General features: G+C 43.2%; 1 protein-coding gene across 6 annotated transcripts in view; it reads right to left on the reverse strand.

Annotated features, from left to right (window-relative positions):
- arhgap23a (Rho GTPase activating protein 23a) overlaps nucleotides 1-21770 on the reverse strand; it is a 69654-nt gene extending 47884 nt beyond the window's left edge. For 5 of the 6 annotated variants that reach the window (XM_053338063.1, XM_053338068.1, XM_053338067.1 and 2 more), the window contains exon 1: nucleotides 7000-7233. In XM_053338063.1, the coding sequence (XP_053194038.1) occupies nucleotides 7000-7053 (54 nt within the window). In that variant the 5' untranslated portion in view covers nucleotides 7054-7233. Of the gene's footprint in view, nucleotides 1-6999; nucleotides 7234-21532 lie in introns of those variants that run through there. The other variant, XM_053338066.1, reaches the window with a different exon arrangement.
- Nucleotides 21771-22136: the final 366 nt, after the last annotated feature.

Consider the following 22136-nt stretch of genomic DNA (forward strand, 5'->3'; position numbering starts at 1 on the left):
TCATTTATGTTTTAGTTATGTACGATGAATCTATTTTTAGTTACACTGCATTTGGTTTCACCTCCTTTGTCCAGCCTCAAGCCGGGTTGGAACAATATCATAACAATGTGTTGGCCTGATATTAAAACTTTTAATATAAAGTAGGTTTGCATCGTTCTACAACTATAGTCAGTATCGATGGATTTGACCAACACTAGTAACCCAATCAGAGCCTCAAACCTGCCCAGTCATTAAAGTAGCCCAGCTTTTTATTTTGGACATTTCAAGCACACACACACACACATGTATACGTGTACCAAAATGAAGTTCCCATACTAAAACATGATCTCCGCAACGTCTTAAGTTAAAGTTTCACTCAACAAAAATGAACGAGAGACTTTTTCTCACAGATTTATAACAGAATAAACAATTTAAAGTGGAAGAGAAAAGTTTGAGCCTTGTATTGGTCCCTGTTAGTCCCTGTTGAGCCTGTTGAGCCCTGTCAGTGTCCAAAATAGGCCTGTGGTAACTGAAGAATAGGGGATTGGAATAGAGTCTAACTTTTCATAAAACCAACAAAAAAACGCCCAGATGGTTCAAAAAGTATCCCAAAGTATCTTGAAACTGTTTTTACTCATCCAATCAAATAAGAAGTAGTCGAACTGGGTGGAAAACAAGCAAATCTGGCAACACTAACATTGTTCTGGAGCAAATACTCTTGTACTTGTGGTTCACATTAGAGCAGCGTTAAAAATCTGGCAGCTTCTATGCAGGTTATGAATAGAGAGGACCCTCCAACTTTTTGCATGCCTTCACTTTTCATTGCCGCATTGTGTTTTGGCTGTCACACATCAGCAATCATTCTCCCCCCATGACTCATCGGGATTCTCTCTATTTCGTTATCATCTGTCCTCCTTTTCTTCCAGACCCCATCCTTCTCTGTCTCTCTCACATTCCAGTGCAATCCCTGCTGTTCCTTAAAAGCCTAGCACAGCAGATCGGACTTGGAGGAAGACACAGTACGCTTAGAAAACATAGAAAATTCTCACTCATTCTCATCCTCAGTTCTTTCCACAAAAATGTAAACATGATAAGAACCCAAGTCAAAAATGTACACGGTCGATATCAAGGCGTGAGAAAGACACAACAAGATGCAGGATCTGATCATCTGAATGGAGATCAGTCAAATAGCAGCCCCTGCTTAACCCCTGTGGCCCCTGCTGCACACAGTAACAAGGGGTCCCCTCCTGCCTCTTTAGCCTCCATACTAGGGGCCAAGTGTGTGACGAGGGGGGCCCCTAACCTCTGAACCTTGACCCTGATTCAAACCCTGCCTCGCTGCTGCCTTCAGGCTGATCCTGCAGACAGATACAGACAGAGTCAAGTCTGCATTTCAGAACAAGACCTGACCTGTTCTCCATTCCTCCAATGTGCTGAGCCTGATATCAACAGGGGGGCACCTCACGTACTGTACTGTGCAACACGTTTTCCTGCATAGAAACAACACACACACACACACACACACACACACACACACACACACACACACACACATATCAACACAGGATCTGTACAGGCACAAATACAAAGAGGCCCTGACGCAGGCCAGACCATCAACAGGCTGAATCTAATTAGCTCTCATCTGTTTCTGAGAGAGGCTTTGTTTCACACCAAACCTCCCAGCAGCCGGGCGTCAGACGCCACATGAAATGCAGCAAGAGACGATGAGAGGCTCCCTGAACGATAACGAGATGACTTGGTACTGCATCTGTCACTTCTGGACAGGTTAACTTCACATCCAGCTAATATATACTGAACAATATGTGTCATGTAGTCAATAAAGTACATCTAGAGTGAGAGAAACTGTATTCAAATATTCACTTGTTCTTTTATCTGTGTTGACAATTACGATGACTACTGGTAAATGTGAGGCTGGTTATACTGGTTTATTAACATTCTTTGTCTTTTGATTCCTATAAAAGAAAAACAGCCCCTCCTGAGCTTCTCTCAGACAAGAATATTTAGAAATATCTTCCCCTGCTCATATTACACATGAGCGTATTTTGTGTACATCTAATCGACCACACATTCGCAGTAACCTAAACAAATCTAATTAACCTTGTCAACCCTGCTGACCCACAACTGGGTCACCCGTCACAAAGCTATGCTGTGCAGCCACACTTCTGCAGCCACATATTTTGAATTATAGTTGAGATCCCAGAGTTTCAAAAGATACTCAATACATCCACAACAACTATTTAATCAACTGATTATTGGTTTAAGTCTTTTCTGTCAAACATTTGATGCTTTCAGCTTCTTGAATTTGATTTGTTTTGCATTTCCTTGTCTTACATTATGGTAAATTGAATATCTTTGAAATTTGAACTAAACTTTGATATACAACAAAAAACTAATTGCAGATCTAAATACACCAGAGTGAAATTTGGGGAATTTAGTAAAAAAAAAATCTGTACAAAACATTGTACAAAATTGATAATTGGGTTTCAATATTTTACTTAAACTGATGGAACAAGCTGATACACAATATCCAAAATACGAAATTTCTCATGAGTAACAAATATAATCATGATAATTCAAATACATGCAATAGTTTTACATGTGATGGAAAAAACAGAAAGAGCAAGACCAATTGATTGACTGACATGAGATCAATAAAGAGCCATTAGCAACAGAAGCGAGCCTGCACTACACCAGCCATTCCCCCTCTCACCCCCACTAAACAAGGTCAATGATGACTGATGTCCTTTGCTCACCTATATACGGCTGCGCTGTATTTGCACAGCATCAAGGACCTCCTCACGCAAACACGAGTGAGAGGCCAGATTAGTGTGTGTGTGTGTGTGTGTGTGTGTGTGTGACCACTTTTCATGCACCTGCGCACAGCTTATGAGTTGAGGATGTATAATTCTGACCATTTATGTGCCTATATTTGTGAACACCTGTGCTTGACCGTGTGTGTGTGTGTGTGTGTGTGTGTGTTTGCAAGTCAGAGTGATTAAAGTGTGTCAACAAACACACTCTCCAGGTTAATGATTGTGAATGTGAGGTGTGAGTGGCGGTGCAGCTGTCGTCTTGGGGCCTGGAGTGGAGGAATGCAGCGGAGGTGACGGTGTCGTGTTTTGTGGTGCTGCTAGGGTTGAAGTGTTAAGGTGTGAGACGTGTTTTAATGGTGTTTACAGACTTATGCAGGTCACTCTGTAATGCACACTTTACTGTCACTGCTCCATGTCCACTGCATTGACATTGCTAAAGACTTTCTGTGGTCCAAACAGCATACCAACTTAGAGCTGCGACAGTTGGTCAATTCATCAATTAGTAACTCACAGCAATGTGATGCTGAGAATATTAATGCTAAGTTATATTTATTAGTTCAATCAATCAAGCACCAAATCACAACAAATGCAGATTTAGACTGTACTAAACTAAACTAAATAAATGTAAGTTATTGTTATTGTGTTATACTTATCAGTTACCTGGCAGCCAAATATATTTGCATGATATCTACTATATCTATATATCTACTATATTGTCAGATCAGCTATCACCTGTGTATATCAGCCTGTAAACTGCCACAATACCTGCAACAATAACATACAATAAACTACAGTTTTATTGGAGTCTTCTAGTGTTTTATTGTGCCTGACCCACATACTCATAGTGTTCATTATATTACCTAGAAATCATGATACCCTTCTTACAGTCCTTAACAGAAAGTATGTTATAATACTATTAGTATACAGCAATGGTTCCTGCACGTTTTGGCTTGTGACTCCTTTTCTTTATTTATTTCATAATTGTTTGGCTAATCCCGGGAATGTTGCGACTGGTGGTTCACACCTTAACCTCAGGGCCACCTAATTCAGAAGGTTGTGAACACTAATTCACTGTAATTCACAAGAAAATCAAACACAAAGATTGGAGGACTAGAAGTGAATAAAGATAAATTCAGTTATTGGATGTATTGGAACATCTTGCTGGTTTTCTGGACCCCAGATTTGAAAACCTGAGTGTACGGTCAGTGCACAAACGGGAAAACTGTACGAAGACCAATGGAAAGAATGAAGGACGTAAAGTTCCTTAAATCTCATAAATTCTAAGCATTGCAGTATTATCTGAGCTATGTGCCTACTACGTGGTGGAGGCATCTGCTACTGATCACAGAAACGCTTTCCTCTGCAGCATCATACAGCTGTTTTTAGTTAACCAGGAACTGATCCTGGACCTGCTGACTGGATGGGCCTCTGTGGTCTGCAACCTTTTTGAGGTGGTTGTCCTGTGATCAGCTGGATCAGTAGGCATCGAGAGTGGACTTAAAGGCAGTTCGTGGATCAGCCGAAGCCTCTAACTGAAGTTTGGGTATTGACTGTTACAAATGATCCTGGGGAGGCTAATAGCAGGCCTCTGGGGGTGGACCTCGATGTAAAAACAGTTCCCAGATCAGACATGAAAAGGTCAAGGATCAGCACAAAAAATAACTAAAACCTGTCGTCAGCAGTGTGTATTACTGCAGTGTATCAGAGTTCAAGCACATTGGCGAACTGCTACACGACAGCGACAAAAGAGGGGCTTTAACATAATCTACTCAGGTCAAGATTGTCATAAAAACGGTCTCGTGTTTCCTGTCATCAATATACTCAAGCATCACGTGGCACAATGCAGCATTAGACTCCAGGGTCTCTGCTCATCCTGCCCTCTGCCCCACCCTGCTGTCCACTGCCTCTCCACTAACAGCTCTATTGATCTCGCCCACGATCCCTGCACTGCTACATTAGAGCAAGGCCGCTGCTAACAACATTAAACCAGATCCGCTTGACATCATCGTCATCATGATAACTGCCTCATCAAAGACACTTCCATTCCCTTCCTCTCCCGTGCTCACATGCTGAATCTACACACGAAGGCTGATTCAGTTTGTCTCTCATTTGGTCAAATTAAACATTTAATCAGAGTCCAGTGTAATTCTGCACCTCGCTGTTGGTCTTTATCGCTGTATCTGCACGGATGAGAGTTCAATCAAACACCAGGAATCACTCAGGAAGTAGAATTTCAATCTATATTCCTGCATGTGTCATCAGGAAGGGTTCATTTAGTCTACTGCAGAATAAAAAAGCTGAGGTACAGTCTTCTCTCTGGCTAAAGACAAGTAAAAAGACATGCAGAGAAAGGCTGTGCTAAATAAGAGCTGAGTGTTGGTTGAGACATGCCAGGTCAAAGGTCAGGTATGAAATAGGTCTGGGACTGAGATTAGACAAGTTGAGGTCAGGTCTGTAAGAAGAGACATACGCCGACAGATAAGTGAGAGTCAAACCTGGAGGATATATCAAACACTTTGAATTTGAGCTTTATGAGTAGCCGTTGATTAAAGTTGTAGTTTTATTGGCACGGAAGTTGTTACACATTTACTACAAAGCGTTAAACGATACATAACAGGCTTAAAAGTGAATTCAACATGTTTGAAGGAACGGTCCTATTACAGCAACATACAAACCAAGAGAGAGAGAGGTTCAATTAAAGTGTGACCACAGAAGAGGAAAAGAGGAAACGTTCTTTGCTGGAGGGAATCAAAGGAGCCAATAAAATAAAGACAGGCTTTGAGAAAAAAGGAAGCAAATGAGGGGAAATGTGAGGGGAAAAACAAACATGACGAATTATTAATTATATGGTTACACAGAATAATAAAGTGACAACTGAGGGCGATGAGCTCGGAGCAACATATAAGGCAAATATAAGCTGTTTAAACACACAAACGCTACACCAGATCCATACAGCGAAGGGGGTGAAAGGAAAAGGAAGTATCAACTATCTCAGAAACATTACACACATGGCAAAGGACTCGCTGAGGTTAAATCAAAGCAGACACACACACACACACACACACACACACACACACACACACACACACAGGCAGCACCACCAGGCAAAAATACCAACCCACACACTTCCAACAAGCAGACCACCGCCCAGAGTGACATATCTTACCTCATGACTTCACTATGACATATTAGCCCTTCACTACGCATTCCTGGAGTCGGACCAGGACCACAAGGAATAAAACACATACCTGTTTTTTTTTAACAAGGTAAAGCAAACACTATTCCCTCTACAGTGGAACAATCAAAAGGTTTTTACAAGCTTTACAATCTCTGCTGTTCAGTTTATCTTCAGAGGAATGGTGCAGTTGAGGGAAAACTGCTTTTACAGGATATATCATGCAGCTGTTTAGGTTCAAATTCATCTTTTGGAGTTGTATAAAGGAGAAGTGATGGTGAATATACTGACTGGTGGCTGGCTGTGTGAAGTCTTGTGATGTTCACTGACTGAAGGTCATACTTTTCCCATCTTTTCATTTGCTGTTACCATCACTGCTCAAGACAACTCCACCTTCATGCACAGTCAAATCATTGTTTGATGACTTGTTTGTAAGAGTTTCACACTTTATAAGCAGCTGCCTGAGTATTTAAGTGTTGGAGCAATCAGAAAGATGTGAGTCAAATGAGTCTCATTAGCTAGTTTGTTATCTAATTTGTGCAAATAAATGTGAAAGCCAACACTGATGAAGAAATGATTCTCATAAACTCTCCAAGCACCATCCTTGTTTGGGACGTCCCGTTTGGATTGACAGCCTGTCCGCCTCCTGATGCAGCCACAGGCGGACAAAAGACTGCAACAGCCCGGGCGTAAAATGTGACTCTGGATCACTTTTGTGAAGCAGCCACTAAATTCATTCGGTTGCGCACCATTTGCCGTCCACAATAGTGAACAAAAGCTACAGAAAAACACTGATCAAACACTTGGTTTCTGTACAGTATGTCGGTGTGTGTGTGTCTATGTGTGTGTGTACACAGTGGCTATGTAAACTAGTGTTAATCCTCTTAGGAAATCACGCTCTCTGACCAGACCCACAGCGCACTCCAGACCGCCCAAACGCAATAATGTCCAGGTATCATGATAAATAAGCAGCAAGTTATCGCTGTCAGCAGCTCCGTGCGGTGTACTTACGTGGTTCTCAGAGTAGGGTGGTATTCCAACAAGGCAAAAAGCAACTCCATTCATTGGACAGCAGAAACAGTTTGGCTGCAGCAAGGAGAGGCAGATTTGTTGCTGCAGAAGCAACAAAAGAGTAACAATGGTCCGGTCAAAACCAAACTTATATCTTCAAGACGTATCCAGCTTCCTTCCCCCTAAAGAAAAAAAACCCCACTCTGTTCCCGTTGTTTCGGGCCGTTCAGTGCGCTTCCCCCCTCCTCCTCCTCTCCTTCTTCTTCTTCCGCCAGACCGCATCAGTTGTACATAACTAAAGCCCTCTGTGCTCGGCCTGCCTGGAAACTGGCTGCAGCAGCGTCAAAACACAGGAAGTCTGGACACCGTGCCTTCACAGTTAAGCCCGAAATAGGCGCGGGGTTATTGTAAGTAAATGATCGCGGTTTTATCTCATTACTCATGATTGAATACGAGTAAACTCCGGGAGAAAAGCTGTAGCAATCCTTGAAACTTTGTATAAAAGTCTTAAAGGGGCACCAATTTCTCCATTTTGCGTAAACTCTCCAAAACTTAACAAATAATGGGCTCATGTTACACACACACACCTAGTTTATACATTTCATTAATAGAGTGGTTTCCAATTTTTTTTCACGCCAAGGCCCCATAAACTGACACAAATTAGACCAGGGACCTATATTTGATCCGATTTTTTAAAATGATAGTGAAATTAAATGAATTCCCCTTTTTTTGCAGGGCCACACTTTGGGAACCACTGTATTAGTAGAAGTGAGCTAAATAGTAAGACTGTGTAATGGGGAATAGCATCACTTATAATGTGCTTTATATCGTCACATTTGCATTTAATTTATAGTTCCTAGTCCAGGCTTTTATGCTACACATCTTCACCGGAAGTGCTGTATGCATCAGGTTTGACTTGACACTGACGGAGTGAAGGGAGTCAAATTGGAGGAGGGTGCGTTGGGTAAATCTATGCGCTCCGCCCTGCAAGCCCACAGCGTGCGGGCTCCCTCTGGCTGTGCCAAGACGTTTGTGTGATGGATGGGAGGTAGGGGGGGGATTGAAGACACCAGGACAGTCAGTAAAAGTAATTGTTGAGGGGGAGGAGGGAGTCTTTTAAAACTGAATTTCGGGCACATTGAGGAAATAAATGTACAATTTAAGTAAGAATAGGACAAATTAAGCTCAGTTTAAATTGAGTTTAACCTGCAAATCTGTCATCTGATGAGCTGGCAGCGAACAAAAGAGACTTAAAAGTGCCACAATTCAACAGTTGAGGATGTTTTGACATCCACAAGTGCTGCTGCTTCAGTGTGAAAATACTTTGTCAATAAGAAATAAGCACAGAAGTATTATCACAAAGATTAATTTAAAGTGTCAAAAGTACTCATTAAACAGAATGGCCCATCCCAGTGTTACATTATCTATTATATTATTGGACTGTAGTTCCTGAAGCATTTTGATGTAAGAAACAATTTAATGGAACTATTTCTGATTGAGGTGGAGCTACTTTAATACTATCGTACTTCAGAATGATTCAATTTACTGTATAATAATGTAATAAAATGTACGGATCATTGCAGGTTTTTGAAAGTAACTAGTGAGTATTGCTGACAAATAAACATAGTGACATTACAACATTCCCCTCTGAAATGTAGTGCAGTATAAGTATACAGTAGCAAAGGATGGAAATATTTCATCTTTGAAGTAAATTACCTCAAAGTTGTACTTAAGCACAGTAATTGAGTAAATGTGCTTAGGTTCATTCCACTATCGCCACAATCTCTCAACACGGTGGAGTAAAGGATGATTTCTAGTGATCGAGTGGTGTTTATGTTGTAAAATGGGAAGTCAAAGGAGCAACTTGTTAACCTCACAGTGAAACTGAATCGCTGCCTCGTAATTTTGAAACTGTAAGAGCAGAAAACCACAGGCTTAGACAATACGATGGAAAATCTCATAATCTAATCATCACTGCCACCAACAAAAGGCATAACTGCTTGTGTGACTCAGAATAAACAGACAAACACAGCAGAGACAAAGACTACAAGCATCACTCATTCAGAATTCCTTCCATGCCCAGACAGACTGGGCTATAATTGATATATTCTCGGAAAAGTGTTGACAATATTGTATTTTTAGCCACCTAGGCTGAAGTTGAATGCTCATGTGAATCAATAGACATGCAGTCAGGGGAAGCTTACTCATCAATAGAAAAGGAACTTAACGCTGCTGCCAAGAAGTAACACTACATCATATATGTGGCCACACAAAAATAGCAAGTGTATACATCACCTTCAAGCAGGGCTTCTTAAAATAAAAGTGAGAAGAATCTTTTTTTTTTTTTTTTTAAAGCGGAAATGAGATAAAGAGAAGAAAAAGGAGAAATGTGACATCATGGTGTTGGCTTGATGGCTCAAAGCTGGAGGCCCATGTGGCTACTATTACTCTGAGGGGTGCGAGTATCAGAGCAGGCAAAGAGCGCCACTTCAAAAGCCTGTCTGCCTATGGGGGGAAAAAGACCAGAGTCATAGGGGGAAAAAGCAGCTTACGGGAGCCTTCCCACGCCAAGAGCTGCAGCTGCCAACTCAGCCTCCATCTCAACATGTCTCCTCTGTCTGCTCACTCTTTCTTCACGGCTACCTAACCTCTGCCTCTTGCACCACTCTGAGACACACAATCCATGCCAAAAGCTTACCGAGGACACTGCTCGAAAAGTCCTACTCATGACCTTCGCTCATCTCCAACTCGATGCTATTTGAGATGGATAATTGCCATGTGTCCTAAATCCCCTTCAGGTTACTCATACAGAGGCAGACAAAGTAGTTTCTGTGAATATCAGATGCTCTTGAAATCCACCGTGGCGGAGTGAGAGCCCAGAGAGACTTAGTAGCAGTATCCTAGTCTTAAGGTGGGAGAGTGAGGCAGATGGCCCCTAAGAAAAAAAAGGAGGGTGATGAGACTAGAGAGCTTGATTTTTGGAGGTCAAGGAGCGCTAGGGCTGTCACAGCGGGACACTTTCTATCCTCTCTGACCTGGGATCAGCATCCATCTCTGCAGCCTCTCAGTCTCTCTCTCTCTCTCCTCTCCATGTGTTTTCTATTCCAGGAGGATAAATCAGTCTGTGTCTTGACACTTTTTCTGTGGGAAGAAGGATTTGATGTTAGTGAACCCCTGCTGTGTTGGGGTTTGTCCACATTTCATCCCAGATTGCATGCAGATATGTGCTCACGCTACACATCAATTTGCTTGTCAAGGCGAGCAAAACGGGCCTTCTATTATTGATGGCTGCTGGTCGGCTGAGACTGAGAGACAGAGAGAGATTTGTGTGTTTGAGGTATCATGTGTCATATATTGAGCAGGTGGGTCAGCATATTTTAAATTGCTGATTTTTGAAATACAGGAAAGAACTGTAATTCATATCCAGCTATCCTATCATTCTCTATCTCGAATACTGTACTTGATTGCTTACATTGAGCATCCTCCTCTTCCACCTCCTCCTCCTCCGACTCCTCCTCTCTCTCGTACTGTTTCTCTGGGTCAGCCTTAGTCACTGACACACAGCCTAAGGCGCTGGGTTTCTCCCCCCGTGATTGACTGAGTAAACCCGGATCTGACAATGATGCGCGGCGACACGCCCCGATTGCTTTCCCTTGAGGGCCGGCTGGGGATGAGCAGGGACCATCCAGAGACTGCGAGAGGCCTCTCCCGGTCATTACATAATCACACACACAGCCTGGCGCCTTGTAGGACAAACCCATAAACAACCATCATCCTATTTACTCGCTCGACCGCACCCCCCCGCCCCTGACTCCCACCTCCCTCTGCTGGCCTGGCTTGGCCTCGGTGGAACATTGGCATTAACAAGATTCCCGCTCTGCTGCTGAGGCTGTGGCGGCGATGTGATGAGGCAGGGATGGAGGGAGGGATAGAGGGAGGGAGTGGTGGGTGGGCATCCCCTGACAATCCTCACATCATTCTAGGCCACTTCACAGTGCGTGTGAGCTGGTATGTTACTATTAATTGCAGCCACTCCATTTATCCTCATATACCCTGATTCTGCTTCCTCCTTTTGTGGCCAACTTTACCCCCCCCCCCCCCTCCTCCCCGTCCCCTCTCCCTTCCTTGGAGGCTTCTTCCCCCTCATTCTTTCATATCTCCTCTGTTTCACTCCACTTCCCTCAAGTTATTGAGTCTGTCCTTTCAGTAAATGTCCGTCACCCCCCTCTACACACACATACTTTCAGTCTGAGGAGTGTAGTTGCCAGATCTTTTCAACATCATTTACTTTAAGTCTGTCCGGAGACTATTACACTCCAGTTAGACACACTGTGTCTTTGTCAGGCAGGCTGCTCTATCCCTCCATTTGATACAGTTGCATTTAATGATGGTGCTTGGATATTCTTTCTTACTGCTAAGAGCCAAAAATCCTGCCAAGCTACAGTATCTCTTGCTCTCCTCTCTCAGCTGATCTAATATAAAGACTAACCTTCTCTCTCTCTTTGTCTCAAATGTAATAAGAAGCTGATTATCGCTGTCTGGGCCTGATAACATGAAATGTGACCGATGAGAGCTGCAAGCAGTGAATCAGAGTCAGGAGTTAGAGCAATGTGGACTGTGAGCTTAGAGGAATATCTGCAAGTATGTTCGCATATGCTCAGGCTTAAGAAGTAATGTTCAGCTGCTTATTGCTAAGCATGAACACATACGTGATTGCAGGCGTGATTGAGACATGCATGTCCCTGATGATCGAGGGGGACATTTGGATATTTATGTGCTTGTGGACTCTGCTGTAAGTCTTACACTATGGTTGTCTCTGGCAGCCTGTTGACACAGAGGCTGCTGTGGCACTCCTTTGAAGGGAGTTGTGGGAAGCCTGGGTGGGGTGAGGGGGGTGTGGGGGTGATCGACCCCGGCCTTCATGGATTCCAGCCAAAGCTGTAAATCCCCCCCTCTCCCTACGTGACAGGAGGAGTCCTTTTTGTCTGGCTGGACAACTGGCACGAGAGGAGGAAACAGCTGACTGGTCAGACAGGCCAGCAGGCATTGCAACAAACTACACTATAATGCACCATTCAGAAAGTGGAAATTTCCAATTACATTAGAAGGAAAAGTGAATAAGTTTGCTCTCACTGTAACAACTAGAACCTTTGACTTGATAGGAGTTTTTAAAAGTCATCTATCTGAAGTACTAATTTGCCAGTATGTCTGGATGAATTAAGTCCTCTTTCAAACTCATGGCTGACTGAACAACTGTTCACTCCAGCAGAACAGAAAAAAACAGTTTCAAGGATATTTTACTGGGATGATTCAGCAAAGACTGAAACTCATAGCAAACCCGTAGCAGATTTCAGAGGTTGTGGCTTCTTAATGTGTCAAGCCTCAGTACTTTTGCTCAGTCAGACTCAGGGTGGTTTATTTGGTCAAACAAAAATGACTTATGATGTTCTTACTACTGTATATTTCCAACAGGTTACTGCACTCTCTAAAAACTATTTTCCTTCCTATTACTTGTGTGGCAACATGTTGGAAAACTGTGAATTACGAGTCATATTTTATTCTTTTTTGTCAACACTGGTCAGCAAGTGTTAGCCTGGAGGTAGGATGGCTAACTTTTAGTTTTGTGGAGCTGTCTGACTTTCATTAGACCAATCTAAAATGTCTTTGCCAGTCCCAGAATCTTCGTTAAGATTTCCTGTCAGATATGTTTTGGTTTATTATTCAGTGTCTTAGTATTTGACAGTTTTCATGGCCAAAGAATCCCACTTGCATACATTGGCAAGCTTTCCATTCATTCATCCATTCCATTCTATATAGTAAGAAAATAAATTAACAGACTCTTGAAACTTGATTGAGTTATGTAATATATCATAGGGAACATAAGATGTGCATTAATCTTTGTTATATGAAAGTTGTATTAACACAGAGTGGTAATACAATAATACAGTTCAAGTTCAGACTAATGTGAAACAGTCTGCACTGTATTTTTTTATTTTAACTTTGACAAACAAATATTGCAGACTTGATATCCACATGATGCATTACACAGCTCATGCAACTTCCATAAGATACAGTTTCATATCATAAAGGTAAAATATGGAAAAGTATAAAAGGCACTCAAATGTATAAAACACAGTCATGGGGTTTGCAAAATGGTTAACTATGATTTAAAGAAACTAGGAAATTAACTAGGTAAAATAAGGCTTAAACAAGTGAAGTATATTTCTAAGTGTGTAGATTTTGACAGCAGGAAAATCTCCGGAATGATTTATAATCTTAATTTCATACTTAACATGGCCTACAGACACACTTTAATCATTAATGCTGTGAGTCACACCTGTGCTTCTACTTCTCTGGCAAGTCTGTTAGGGGAGTGTTGAAAGAAATGCAAGAAAAGATGTTTTCACTACAGATTTTCTAGCTGGTTTTCCTGTGAATGTGATCAAGAAAAGCAACATCCATCATAACCCATATCACTACACTTTGTCTTGTCTGTCATCTCTGTTCATCTGCTGACCTGTCTTCTCTCCCTGCCTCACCCCACACACTACATTTCACTCTAATCCCCCCCTCTCGCTCTTGCAGCTGCCTCACTCATTCTTCTGCAGCATGCGGTAACTCAGACAAAATACAACTATACGAGCATGTGGACGTGACTGGCTGCTGAACGGGGCTGAAGACACAGAGATAGGTTCAAGTCAGAGCTCGGGGGCCTCTGCAGAGGACGCTCGACTGAGTCGGACGGTGGAGAGAGTGACTCACTGAGGCTAAGAATGCAGAAACACACACACACACATGCATGGACTTCACCAGCTTGTGCTCTCGACTGGTTATGCTGATGTTGTCAAATCATGAAGCCTACTGAGCATGATTTATTAATGTTTTCAACCTTCATTTTTGCTATTTTTCCACTGGTTTTCATCGCTGATGCAGACACTTGTTTCAACAATTCACTTGATCTTAAATTGTTGCTGGGTCAAGTAAGCCTATTGTCAAAACTCTTTCAGGGCAGTTAAGTCCTACCAGGCTATACAAGCCGATATGCTATCTCATCCCCAAACACAAACCGCTGAGCAGTTTTCTTTCTGGTGTAGACGAAGGCCTTAACATGACAAGAGCTGATTAGAGAGGCCATGTGGTAGTGTTTGAGATAAAGGAACAAAGAGGAGGAAATACCCCGAATCTAACAAAGAGAATAGGGGATGTTCAGGTGTCACAGTTTGCACAAATTACCACTGACTCAACGCCCCGAAAGTCTCCAGCCTGTCTCGATCAGTTTATTCCTCAAAGCTGCAGATAAACACAGACAAGTGAATCACATCCACAGCCAAGGAATCCCAGTGTTTCTATAAATGGTAGCTGTTACTATAAATGCTTGGCACAGGTTTCTTCATAGGACATCCCTGTAGTTGCCCACTCCCCACTCCTCCACCTCCTCCACATTCTCTTTTCCCCTAAATGTCTTTTGAGAGACAGTGAGGGAAAATAAACAGACACTCATAGTTCCAGTAGCAATGTTGCAAGTTTCCTTCCTGCCCCCCGCCGCTTCATTGAGACTGAATGTGTTTGCAGCCTCTTTACCTTTCACAGCTCCACTTCCTGCCTCTAGCATCACTTCCTGCAGCCCGCTGGCAGACAATGAAAATGAGCTCTAAGGATGAAATATGTCTTTCGGGAACCAGTTTATCAGATATTTACAACAGATTTCACTGCTGGTTAATGATGAGTCAGGAACCTCTTAAAATAACTCAAAATAAGATATTATCAGATTATTTTAGGCGGCATATTCCCTGAATACACCAGCCTAAATACTGCTGCGGAAAACGGACAATTGGAAGACTTTTTTACTCTTGGAAAAACAAACGCTAACATTTTTCACTGTGTCAGGGTGGCTACTTCCTTTTAAATAGTATTAATTAGACAGTTTTACTTTCATCCTGGCAGTAACTTCCTGCTTAAACAGAAGCATTGTTATGACAGTTACAATTATTAATTACAGTATGATTTTAAACAATATGATTTATGTTTCCTTCTTGATTGGGTCTATTAAGAAAAAGAGGTTTTAATCTTAATATGTAACTTTTAGCTTGTTATTAAAGGTTTAATGTTTTAAAAAACGTAACAAAACTAACTAAAAAACATATTTTTAAATCTCAAAAAGCAATTACAGCTGTTTAATTTTATGATGCAGCACAGATTTCTATTACAGACCTCATTTGAGCATTTATGCATCCAAATTAATAAATAATCTCCTTCTGTGATCTCAAAAAAGACCCTATAGCCACTGACAAATCTCCTGAGAATTTGTGGTACAACAAAGGGTGTATGCCACACTTCTTACAGTATATACAGTAAATTGAGTAATCCAGTATGCCTGAGGGGATCATATCCTAATCCAAGCATTTCCCTGGCCTTAAAACGCAGAGATAAGTTTGTCTAGACATGGCCTTAAAGCAGGGTGTTCTCCTTTAGTAGGACAGCAGGCCACACGAGAGGAATGCTTTGATAGATTTTTAACCTTCAAGAAAGGCCTCCGTCTTTATCCATCCAACGATCACATTCTGCCCACACATCTTAAACACTCTTGCCAGTCCCCGTAAAATCATAATTCTTTGTTAGACTTCATGCCTGAGCCTAAATCATAGACAGAGATAAAAACAGAGGGAAGAAAAGACTGGCACTGCTCACCTTTAAAACCTGGATACACCTGCATGAGTGTACAGAATTTAAAAAGGAATGTCAATACTCACAGAAACATGCTTTCCTTATGTTCCTTATGTACTAAAGAGATTCATATAAAAAAAGTTTAATAAAGTTTAAAAAGTACATCTGTGAGTGAGGACATCAGTTTTATAATGAGCAGTGACACATACATTAATGGACATTAAAATAATTTTTCTAATGTGATCAATGAGGTTGACAAGCCACCGAATCAGAAAGGATTATTGTATATATTTCACTTGCTGAATCAACACAATTGTGCTCCGTCATCCATATCAACAGCAAAGCAAACAAACATCTTCTTATTCTGGGTTCAATTCTGTAAAAAGACCACCATCTGTTCCTTTTCTGCACGCTGCAGAGATTTCCCTAAATAGATAATCCTCAGTCTCCTTGAAAAGATATCATTTGATGCACAGTTGCATTTGTAGACCACAAGGGGGCTCAGTACTTTCAAGGCAAAGCGGGATAGGGATGAGGAATTAAAAAAAAAGAAAAAAGTTCAGATGCAGCTCTAACAGGATTTATGATGATAATACTTGAGTTCATGATGTGGCAAAAAGCTGACCGTGCAAAATGTAAAGGAACAGTGTGTTCTGTTCTGGGTGTGAGAATAGCAAAATATAACTGAGAGCCTTAATGATGCTCAAGCAGATGTTCAAAACAGGAAGAAAGCTTCTTAAAAATCACTGCTTATCTGTAATCAAGATAGATGAATGTTACAGCATCTCTTTTTGTGTGTGTTAAAACTGGATCATATCTTCAGTGATTTAAAAAATAGGCCAAGAGGTCAGTGGCTCATGAAGCGTACAGTTCATTACTGAAATGCAGCTGCGGTGCCCCCACTAACACTAGGGCATCTCTGTGGCCTGTTTAATGATCAAAAGTAATGAAACAGCAGGCATCAAATGCACAGCTGTTCATTCCAGGCTGACATCCTCAAACGGCACCTGGACACCGAAGTCGACTGCTCTGAGACTCAAGGACGTAAGAGGAGGAGCGAGAGGTTGGAAAACTAATACCAAGAGATAGAAACAGACTGCCAGGGTCATGGGTGGAAGTCAAAAACATGTCAAATGGAACGCTGTGCACGCCAAACATGCCCCATTAGGCTAAATTAGACCAAGTCGGTAGCAAACAGCCTGTGAGTCTCCTAATTGGATGGCTGCCTCATGCTACTGATAAACCTCGTCCTCTGTTTTGCTGCATTTATCCCTGCTCTGCTCAGCTGCTCTCATCCTGTGTCATCAGCCCGCAGATCCCTGACATGGGCTGGACTCATGCAAAGTGCTGCTGACAGGGAGGGCTTTAACCACACGGGCTAACCTTTGCCCCCTGCCGGAGTAAGCCTACCCCCTCCACCTCCACCCCTCACCCACCATCTGCATTCACTGCACGCCACTCAAGTGTATTGAGGTTGAGGTACAAAGTAGTTGTCCTGGGTAGGAACAGGAGCTGTTTACTTCCTGGAGATGGGTGTCCTAGTTTCTTTCACAGGACAATCTGCCCTATTGTTTGCCTGCAGGCATCTACCAATTGGTTATCGCCAGCCTGACAATCCAATAGAGGCTGAATTAAGAACATGAACCCTGTACTAACATCCTTCACATGCAAAGACGCATATCATAACATCATCATCTTACCTTAACACATACATGCTGAAAGAAAAAGCCTAAAAAGGTGATTGTTACTTCTACATGTGTTTGGATATATGGTTCAAAATACAAAATTTAATGTCAACTCGCTTTAACCCTTCTCAAAGTCTTGTCTCTTTATCATATGAACAAGTAGGAGGAAAAAGTAGATGTAAGAGACTTCTCTTTATTAATATAAAAGTTCATAACGAAAGCTGAGCTATAAAATGTAAATCCAGGAAGGAAAGTCTGATTTTAATGATTCTGCAAGAAATGTAATATAACAAGTACCATACATGTTTAAACCTAAGCCTGATGCCTTTGTCTCAGTGTGATAGTGTTGAGATTGATGTCCTCTCTTGCTCAGACTGCATGCTTCATTTGCTAGAGAGACGCTAATGGTATCCAGGGTCAATCCAGCGCTCCCAGAGCTCTGTGTCCCACAAAACGTCCCCGGAGAGCTATGTGTGTTCAGCTTACCGCATGCAAAAAACCAGCTGAAAAACTTCCTTCCTACAGCGTGGTTAATTTTCATTGTAATACTCCTTCACTCCGCTGTTGTAAAACTGACAGATCGGGTCAGAGAAGCCGCAGGAGCACTCTGCATGGGTGAGAAGATCGATATATGCTTATATACGTGTGTTTAATTTCAATTTAGATGCAAATTCTTCTTTCTTTTAGAGTCCCTTCAGTGTCCACTGCTCAGGACAATGGAGCAAGAAATTCCTGAGAGTCCAAAGATTGGAGGGGCTGTAAGCAGGGGGCCTCGGGTACCATGGGTGGGGCGTCAGATTAGACCACCTGTTCCACCATGGGGCACACACATACACTCATTCTTTTCCTTTATCCTTCGCTCTCACTATCTCGTTTGTAACTTAATAAGATCCTTTCTACTCTCTGACTGACACACACACACACACACACATACGCACACACATGCACACACACACACACACACACACACACACACACACACACACACAGACACACACACACACTTTCACTCTCATAAAATAGTTCCCTGTTGCTCTCTGGGGTTGCGCCGCTCTGAGCTAATTTTGACTGCATTCCATTTTAGTCGCATCTATGGGAAACAGACAAAACAATTTACCAGATAACTCTGGCTGAGAGCCACACTGACTCTCTCTCTCTCTCTCACACACACACACACACACACACACACATAGTACAGTTAGACATATGTCGCCTTGCCGCCCAAATCGTGTCTCCAGGGAGTCGTGTTCAGACGGCAGCATAAACACAACTGAGTCACCCCGTCCACATCACTCATGCTAAATCTACAGTATCAGGCTTGCATACATACAGTAGTAGATCTCATTAGATATTAAGCTAAGTAAGGACACTAAAATCACGTTTGAGGATAATATTATCCCTTAAAGTTGCGCTTTTCTTGCTCTTTTATATGGAATTTTTCCTCTCTGACCTATAAAATTGACTGACTTTTCTCTTAAGCTCTCTTACTGTTAAAGCAGAGAGACAACTACTAGTTTCTGTCTGATGCATGTGGTTGAGGACGGCTCCATCTCCAAAACCCCAGAGTTCATAGGGCAGCGGTCAACACAGCCCTGCCTAGGTCTGCCTTAATGACTATTGATCAGAAAGCACTAATGACCCAAACTGACTCTGGCATTTTAACAGTCCCCTGCGGGCGAGTTTTTTGCATTGACAGGCTTCATGGTGTCAGCCGGTGTGTTTTGTAAACTTATAAAAACCAGACACCTCCACTGAGGATGAGTTGCATCATGTGCGGAGCATGGAGCATGCATTACTCGGACGGAGAAGAATGCAGTGCTGATGGACTCGTGGGTTGAGAGAGAGAGAGAGAGAGAGAGAGAGAGAGAGGGAGGAAGAGAGAGAGAGGAAGAGAGAGAGAGAGATGTCCCACTGCTGCCCTTGATTCGCTCCCACAGACACTTTATATAACCAGCCTTTTCCTGTTCCTCACTGTGCCACTGCCCTCCTTATCACTGGGCATGTGTGTGTCTGCCCTTGCAGAGACAGCCCCTACAACTCGGAGACCAAAAAAAGAGCTAGCACGGATACTGCGTGGTGATGTCTTGAATCCTACGCAGCCTTTCCATTACTGTAGTAAACACTACATGCTTCTGTTTACATTCACACAGCAATGTTAGTGTGTGTTTATCTTTCCAAATGACAGGAGATCTTAAGATGTTTCTCAGACGCATACTGTACATCCAGAATCATCTGGCTGATGAGGCCACATTAGTGTAAACACACACACAGAAGCCTAAAGCAGGAAACACAAGAGGAGATAAAGCTTCACGGCCACAACGCTAAATGACAATGATACACAGTCACATGACGAACAGGAAGCGCTATAATCATATTTAGTCGTTACATCACAATGTGGTCCATTTATTAAAATGACACCGACCCTGCTTAAGCGCTGCACCAAGGCCACGCTGTGTCAGCACTATGTGGCACTGCGCAGTCTTATAAATAGTTTTTGTTTCCTCTGCGCTATATTGTTCTATAAGCTACAATGTTCTGTTCTGCACAATGTGAACTGATATGTGGTGTGTGTGTGTGTGTGTGTGTGTGTGTGTGTGTGTGTGTGTGTGTGTGTGTGTGTGTGTGTGTGTGTGTGTGTGTGTGTGTGTGTCTGTCTGTCTGACTCTGAGGCCATAATCCATACATGTGTTCTCCAAAACACAGTGTACTCTGTGTTATCGCCTCAGGCTTCCCATTTGAGGAAACAAGGTTAAGCGCAAAACAACAACAACACGCAAACAAAAGAACAAGTGTACATTTATATGAATATAGATGCACCCCTGCTTCATACATATGTAGTCACCCAAACACACCCAAAAACACACATTGTCTGGCTGGCAGCAGGGATGACATCATCTCTGCTATAGGCTACAGGGGGGTTAATGTCACCCCGACCTGAGCCTGCGGACACAGACAGGAAATGTTCCCCGTATGGTGGACCACATGCATAATTCACCCTAAGAAAAGGGCTGGTCTTGGGTGTGTCACTCATACTACCCCTACCTCCCCCCTCCCACCTCCACACAAACCTGATGCTCACACCACTTCCATCTCAGGAGAGGAGAGGACGCAAAGCAACAGAGGAGGCAGAGGGAGGGAGGGAAAAGGGGGGGATGAGGTAATCAATGAGTAGGACACACAGTGCCAGCAGGTTGATGGAAACAGAGGGGGAGATATGAGGGGTAGGACTGGCCTGGTGTTACTCTCTGTGTCTCTGAGTTCTCGTCCTCTAAACCATTCATCACCCGGTGAACTACCCAGCAGCTGGTTGCCTTCAACCTGGATACAAAACCAAATAGCAGAGGCAATCAAGCTCCAAGCAGAGCTCCAGCCAACGTCAAAACAGGCTGTAAAACGAACCAAATATTTGAAAACACTTATAAACACTATCTGCTCCAAAAGACACGGAAAGTGAAGGAGAGGCGAATTCATCAAGCATCAGGTGAAAACATCTTCGCTTTCTCACAGTTCTGCTCTCATTAGTGAGAGTAAACAAGGATGACACCCGCTGTAAAGGCGGGTGGCGTGAGTACACAATGTCACAAAGCGCACTCGTCTGAGCATCAATGAATGAACGCAGACACAAACAAACACACACGCAGCTATCGATGTGACGCTTTTGAAAAGAACCCTGTTGCATGACATCCCGTCTCCCGCCTCCACCCTGACTCGGAGCGAGGGTGCAAATTGCTACATGACATGTTAAGATTGATCATCATCGAGGATGCCTGTTAATCTACCAAACTCAGCCACACCCCTCTTTTCATGCATTTCTTTTCCTTCTCTCTATCTTGCTCTTTATCTCTCTCTCAAGTGCTGATCTAATGCCTGATGTCAGAGTTGAGCAGGTGATGTTTTGAGCTGTGTCATCTCTCCAGAGACCTGGCACTTGCCGGTGGCTGTTTGATGGCAAGCACCTCTGCCGGGGCCCCCTTCCCCCATGCTGTGCTGTTTGTTTGTGCCTTGAGGGAAAGAGAAAGGGGGATGATGGATGTTATGAATGCAACAGAAGCTTCTGCTTCTGCTGCTCTGTGTGTTTTGTGTCAGCAAGGTGTGGATAATGTGGCGCCCGAGTTGTGGTCCCCTTCACCTCCCCTTCAGTCCCTCCCTCCTCTCCTCCTCCTCCTCCTCCACTCCATCCTCACCTGGTCCATGATTTCAGCGAGCCTCCTCCCTCCTCCTGTTCCCAGTCATGGCACGAGATCACCGGCTGCCTCTCTTGTTCCTTTTCTTTTTCTTGTTCAGTATTCCCAACAGCAATCCGATCCTGCCCTCCTCACACAGGCGAGGCTGCCTGGCAGCCGACTGCTGCTGCTGCTGCGTCTCTCCACAGAGGCATGACTCTGTCTCTCCTTGTGTCTCTGAGTGTGACAGTCTGATACATCCAGTCAAACACTCCCCTCTTGTCCTTTTCTCTGTCCTCGCCTCTTCTGCTGCTGCTCTGGGTGGAAGCTGCAGGGCAAACAGGGCGTGTGTGTGGGATCCTCACCTATCTCCTTGATAACCACACGGAGGGAAGAGACTCCCGCTCTCCGTTTTCGTTCTCAAGCTCTTTCACTCGTTCCCTGTGTAAGCTGGCCCCTTGCCTCGCCTCCCTTCCCTCCCTCCCTCTCTGTCTCCACTTCCCTCCTCTCTTTCCATCTCCCCTCCCCCTCCTGCTGCAGCCGCGGAGAGCCGAATCGAGCAAATGAGAGAGAAGAAGCGAGGGAGAGAGGAAGGCGGAGGGCTGTGATTGGCTTCTGGGGGACC

This window comes from Scomber japonicus, chromosome 18 (assembly GCF_027409825.1).
Source record: "Scomber japonicus isolate fScoJap1 chromosome 18, fScoJap1.pri, whole genome shotgun sequence".
Classification (NCBI taxonomy): Eukaryota; Metazoa; Chordata; class Actinopteri; order Scombriformes; family Scombridae; genus Scomber; species Scomber japonicus.